At 36.1% G+C, this 6,351-nt stretch overlaps 1 protein-coding gene across 1 annotated transcript; it reads left to right on the top strand.

Moving 5' to 3' along the window:
• Nucleotides 1-1,336: 1,336 nt before the first annotated feature.
• LOC114882357 (general transcription factor II-I repeat domain-containing protein 2-like) lies at nucleotides 1,337-2,275 on the top strand. The gene is made up of 2 exons (XM_029199250.2): nucleotides 1,337-1,408; nucleotides 1,511-2,275. Exons 1-2 carry the CDS (start codon nucleotides 1,337-1,339, stop codon nucleotides 2,273-2,275), a joined length of 837 nt encoding a protein of 278 aa, XP_029055083.2.
• Nucleotides 2,276-6,351: the final 4,076 nt, after the last annotated feature.

Genomic DNA, 6,351 nt, shown 5'->3' with positions numbered 1-6,351 from the left:
AAGATACAAAATGTTTCGTTCCAATTGGTCCATCCGTCTCGGAATAATCGGCGAACGAAGGCAGAAAAAATAACAATAGTTTTTCACGAATATCTCGAAAACTAAAGGTTTCCGTTAATTATGCATAATGAAAGAGATGCTCAGAATCATGCCCCCGACAATATAGTAAAGTATCATTGAAATCATTCTATGTTGAGATTAGAAACTTCCCGTTTTTTTGCAATAAAAACCGTTCGGAATAAACAAATGCGAAATGTTTTTATAACGGGACCAATCGGGAGACATACTCTACCAGAAGCAAAAGGTTTCGTTCCGATTGATCCATCCGTCTCGGAGTAATCAGCAAACATACATTTAGGAAAAAAAGTCGTTAGGAATAAAAAAATGCAAAATATTTTTTTTACGGGACCAATGGGGAGTTGTACTGTACAAGATGCAATAAGTTTCATTCCGATTGGTCCATCCGTCTCAGAATAATCGGTGAACATACACCACACGTACATGAAATAGTTCGTTTTTTTGCAATAAAAACCGTTCGGAATAAAAAAATGCGAAATGTTTTTATAACGTGACCAATCGGAAGACATATCCTACAAGACGCCAAAGATGTCATCCCGATTGGTCCATTCGTCTCGGAGTAATCGGTGAACAAAGCCAGGAAAAAAAAATAATAATAAAAAAAAATATATATACTGATCGAATTGAGTATCCTCCTCCTTTTCGAAGTCGGATAAAAAGAACGCACTAGGACATGACGATAATGTTACTGTTTGTTTTATCGATACAAGATACCATGATATTTTATCGGTTACTGTATGCATTTTTACCGATCGTCACTCTTAGAGGTCCGCGCTGGAAAACGTATAGGCCTCCGGAAAAGGCTAGTACAAGTCCAAAAAAAACGGAACCATAAAAATTTCACATTGCGAAGTGATCAGTGAGTTTGAAGTGAGATTTGTGTTTTGTGCTATTGCTATACAGTGTAGAGGACGAGAGATAATATAATTTATCATTGTGAGTCTGCAAATATATTGTAAGTATTATGCTTTTCGGTATACGAAGTTATTCTATTTTATTTTTTCGTGTGCAATTGGATTGGTTTTTTTTGTTGTTGTTAAGTGCAAACAGTGAAAAAGTGATGGCTGGTCCGTCCCAAAAACGAGCCGGTCCCAGCAAAGACTATTTTAATCCGTCCTGGGAAGAAGAGTATTTTTTCGTGCAAAAAATGAACCACGCCGTATGTCTTTTATGCCAAAAGCAGTTAAATGGTGCAAGAAAATTTAATATACAACGGCATTATAGTACACATCACCAGCATGAGAACAATATTATGGAGATGAATATAGAACAACGATTACATTATGTTAGCGAGTTAAAGATAGCGCTGTTAGAAGAAAACAGTCAACAGGTAAGTTCTTATAACTTTACCGTTTTTAATTTTATCCTTTTATATAAAATAATATTGTAATTATTTAGTATTATTTTAATTATTACATTTACATTTTGATAGGATACCCTACTACAGAATCAACAGCAGATGCGGATACGCGCTAGTTTCGTAGTCGCCCTGCAAGTTGCTACATCCTCAATGTCACTATCGGATGGAGAAATAGTAAAAAGATGCATTGTAGCGATGGTACAGGATATGGATCCTAATGTAGCCGATATCTGCAAGCGCGTCCCTTTGTCTCTGCGCACTATTACAAGAAGAGTGAACCAGATGGCACAAGATACGACAATGCAGCTGCAAGATGCTTGCAATAAATTTATAACATTTTCATTGGCGCTGGATGAAAGCGTGGACACTTCGGGTACACCGCAGCTCGCCATTTTTATTCGCGGTGTAGACGAGAAATTGCACGTGACTGAAGAATTATTAGATATAGTCACATTAAAAGAAACCGTATTAGGAGAAGATGTTTTCGCAAGTGTGGAACACGCAGTAGAGAGTAACAATTTGGATTGGAAGGGTTTGGTATCGGTGGCAACCGATGGGGTCCCTGTTATGGTTGGAGAGAGGAATGGATTCATCGGTCGCTTAAGAAGAAAAATGAGTAGTACTTATGACAAAAATATAATTGCAATTCATTGTTTAATACACCAACAAAATTTATGTGCTAAAAGTATAGCTTTACAAAATGTTATGTCTGTAATTGTACGTGTCACAAATTACATCAGAAATCACGGACACACACGTCGTCAATTTCGGACTTTTTTAGAAGAATTGCATTCCGCGTACGGTGAACTACCATACCACACAGAAGTAAGGTGGTGAAGTCGGGGTAAGATATTAGATAGATTTTTTAAGCTCCGTGAAGAAATAACTATATTTATGGAAATGATGAATAACCCAGTACCGGAATTAAGAAATAGTGAATGGCTGACAGATTTAGCATTTCTTAATGATATAGTAAATCATTTAAATGTGCTAAATCTGTCATTACAGGGCAAAGACAAAATAATTACGAATTTATACTGTGCAATTGAAGCGTTTAAACAAAAACTTACATTGTATATAGAACACTTAAATTTAAAGCAATTATTTTACTTTCCGTCGTTGCAATTAATTGCAAATGAAAATACCTCATTGCAAAAATACATAGACATTTTACAACTTTTAGTACAAGAATTTCAAGTGCGTTTTCAAGATTTAGCAACGTTAGAATCATATTTCAATGTATTCAGGACGCCATTTTCCGCGAATATTTCTACGGCACCGGTACAATTTCAATCAGAGTTAATTGAAATGCGATGCGATATGGCGTTAAAAGATAAGTTCTATCAGGTACGTTCTATAATGGAATTTTACGAAGGTGTATCGCGAAGGAATTTTCCACAGCTGTCTTATTTATTATCAAAAATGTTATCCATGTTTGGATCCACCTACTCATGCGAACAAATGTTCTCACGTATGAAAAATACCAAATCTACTGACAGAATAAGATTAACAGACAAAGTTTTAAAGTCAATATTATTTTTAAAATGCAGAACATCAATTAGCCCGCGTATAAATCGTTTGGTACAGGAAATGCATATGCACCGTACACCCGAGAATGATTCATCAGACGAATCGTCCGGCGATTCGTCTGAATCGCATGTTTAATATTACCTAATAAATCTAATGTATCCAATGATTCTAATTTTTACCTATGCCTGCATATAACCCATCGTATCCTACGATCATATCACGTGGGTCTTTCAATTCCGCTATGTTGTTATCCTACCGACCGAGCCGACGAATTGAGGAGAGCTCGATCTTCAAGCCAGTGATTTCCTCCTCTCTCGACGCAACGTCGAGAGATTTGAGGAGTGGGACATAAGCCTTGTCTGTTTCATTTCGCGTAGCCTTCCTCTCCTGCGGCTCGCGAGACGCTCGTGAGCGCCGACGAGCGCTCGTGCTCGTTTTACTACTTGCCGCCCATGCCTGCTTTAAGCGAAAAAAATAGTTTCGAAATTTTGAAGCGATCAAAGTGGTTATACCTAGTCAGGAGGCCGATTTTTCAAGTATTTTTTTTAGAAAGACATTTGCATTTATTTTAATGAATCGTTTTACATTGAATTAAGTTAATCTTCACGTATACACTCACTTTTTTTTTTAAATATTGATTTGTCGAGCTGCTAGGGCCGATCTCCGAGAGCACTTCCAAAAAATGGCGTCTTGCGGTGAACAAGATATCTCTGGACTGGATCATTTGAAATCAACAAGCAGTGAAGATTTAGATAATATAAGGTAAAATCTTGCTTTAATAGAAGGAATCAGCAAAATATCACGTTTGAACAAAATGGCGGGTTGTCAAAACAAAATGTCATTTTTGAAAAAAAAAATGTCGTTTTAAATTGCTTATAAAATGAATAATATTGATCGGATCGAAACAACCTTCGATTAAAGACAAGATTTCACCTTATATTAATTAAATATTAATTGCTTTGTGATTTCAGATTGAGTGTATACGTGAAGATCAATTTAATTGAATATAAAAAGATTCATTAAAATAAATTCAAACGTCCTTCCAAAAAACAATATTTGAAAAATCGCTTTTTTCAGCTTCCTATGTATAACCCCTTAACTCTTTCGTTACCAGAGTCTCATGGGAAATATGTCCCATGACGTTTAGAAGAACAGACTTGATATAAATAAATAGTATTTATATTTAGAACATTCTAAAAAAGTAAAATAAACATTCTTTGAAACTGGCACACATGTGTCGCTGGGCTATATAAAAACTATCCGTTGTAGCCCATGCGTCACATATGTATGTGTGACACATCAAATTAGAAGGAAATGAATAGAATTGGAATACAAAAACTAAATAAATACAATTTTTCAAAGTGAAGTACATTTATATATTATATATATTATTTTGTATGATAATTTTTAAAACATATGTGACGGCTGGTAGCGAACGAGTTAAAAATAGAAATGTCGCTACAGACATACAAAAATTTATTTCAATATTAACACGTTGAGTGCCACATCTGTCATCGGTGACTGACAGTGTAAAATGCGATATAAAACTAAAAAAATTACGTTGTTTTAAAACTTAAATGACCAACATCTCAGCACTGAAACACGAGAAATCTCGTGAGCGGTCGTTTAAGTGTTAATTATTGTACATTGTAAGTTTCAATTTTACAAGTACGCTTGGCATTGCTATGCCACAATACCAGCACACTTCTAAGCAGCGCGCGTGACCTAACGAAGATTTCCTTATAAATTCGCGTGGCACTCAACGTGTTAAATTTGCCATGAATTTGAGCATTGGATATCCCTCTTGAGATAATCCTTGAAAAGTTACTGTTTTATACTGTTTTATACCATTTCTTACAATTGACATTACAACAACCAAGAATTACAATAACGAGAATACAGACCTCGTTTAGCATGGTCGGATACAATATATTTACCACCCATCAGTAAATCCCGTATGGGATACGCTAGGCCGCTAAGCCGTACATTGAGGGCTGTCAAAAGAACTCTCACAAGCCTATAAGTAATAAGGCAGCATGGTGGTAATGCATACACGCTTTTAAAAACGCACAACACACACCAGGTATAAGACGGCCATGCAATTTCTTCCTGATGTGCTTTGGATTATTGTAATGTCGACGACACATTTTTCATTCAAACTGAAGTAAAAAACGTACAGTAATTTTTTAGGGATCATTTCAAGGGAGATACCCCAATTTTCAAATTCAAATTTTCAAATTTCTGAAAGAAATTTTTGTATATCCGTAACGACACTTCTATTTGTAAACATAAAAAAAAATATGGCTTGTAGCAGACAACAGCGGACTACACGAAAGGAAGTGCCGCCACAATAGAATGTAGAAGTCGACATCCCATTTCTATCATCACTTAGTTGACCCCTACAGCGAAGAATCCCATTTAAACGGTGCGGAAAACAGAATATTTTCTTAAAGCCTCGTACTCAGTTGAGCATTTTTGCCCGAATGAATGCTTTCGGAGCACGAATGCTCTAGTGAGTACAAGGCTTAAGGGCACAGACTCCTTCGAGGCCTCCTCCGAATCCATGTAAGCGCCATTGAAAAGAATCGGGCAATCGTGAAAACATATAATTTAGAAATTCGACATTTAACGGTGTGACATCTAACGCCATTATGCAGAATAAGAAACGAAACTGAAGTGGCGTAGTTGTCAAATCACATCATTTGAGAGTTCTGTCGCGGTGTTGCCACATCTGTGACAATCCTGACCATCTATCAAAATGAATTCACTCGAGCTGAGCGAGATTTTAATTCCAGGCGGACATAGAAAAGGACACCGCGATAGAAAGAGAAGGAGTGTATCATGAATGAAACAACGTAGTACCGATCGGCAGAAATACATATGTTCGAGTAACACGCCACGATAGATTCGATGAGACTCTGTAATACACATAACGTACGCGACTATAAAATGTTAAGGAGTAATTATTTTAATTTTCTAAGTTTGTAGCTTGGCTAGTGCCTTTTTTATGTTTCTGTAAGTTGTCGCACTGTATGTGCAATTTTTATACCAAAGCCATTGCAATGTACTTTTCTTTTATGTGAATACTGTCGTCGCCAAAAATGTTTTATTATCCTTTTGTTTAATTAAAATACTTTTCATTATTATAGTAACTAGCTTGTGTTCTTTTGTCTTAGATACCTTTAGATTATGTGTATATACTTTATAGTAATATAATAACAGGTTATGGGCCCAGACTCGTTGCCCATGCACGTGGTCAGAAAATTAAACGAGAATAGCAAGTCTGAAAATATTAATAATGGATTCCATTAGGTCGCAAATGGAGAACCTGTCTGAAGACTCGCAAGGAAAAGTAAACTATGTCTCCTGGAGGTTTAAATTAA

Source organism: Osmia bicornis, chromosome 7, assembly GCF_907164935.1.
Source record: "Osmia bicornis bicornis chromosome 7, iOsmBic2.1, whole genome shotgun sequence".
Taxonomy (NCBI): Eukaryota; Metazoa; Arthropoda; class Insecta; order Hymenoptera; family Megachilidae; genus Osmia; species Osmia bicornis.
This window is presented reverse-complemented; position numbering and strand designations above follow the sequence as displayed.

Excerpts from the sequence above, each read along its gene's own strand:
- LOC114882357 (XM_029199250.2), top strand. The coding sequence starts at position 1,337 with ATGAATATAGAACAACGATTACATTATGTTAGCGAGTTAAAGATAGCG. Across the intron at positions 1,409-1,510 it reads TAGAAGAAAACAGTCAACAG|GATACCCTACTACAGAATCA; the intron begins GTAAGTTCTTAT and ends ACATTTTGATAG.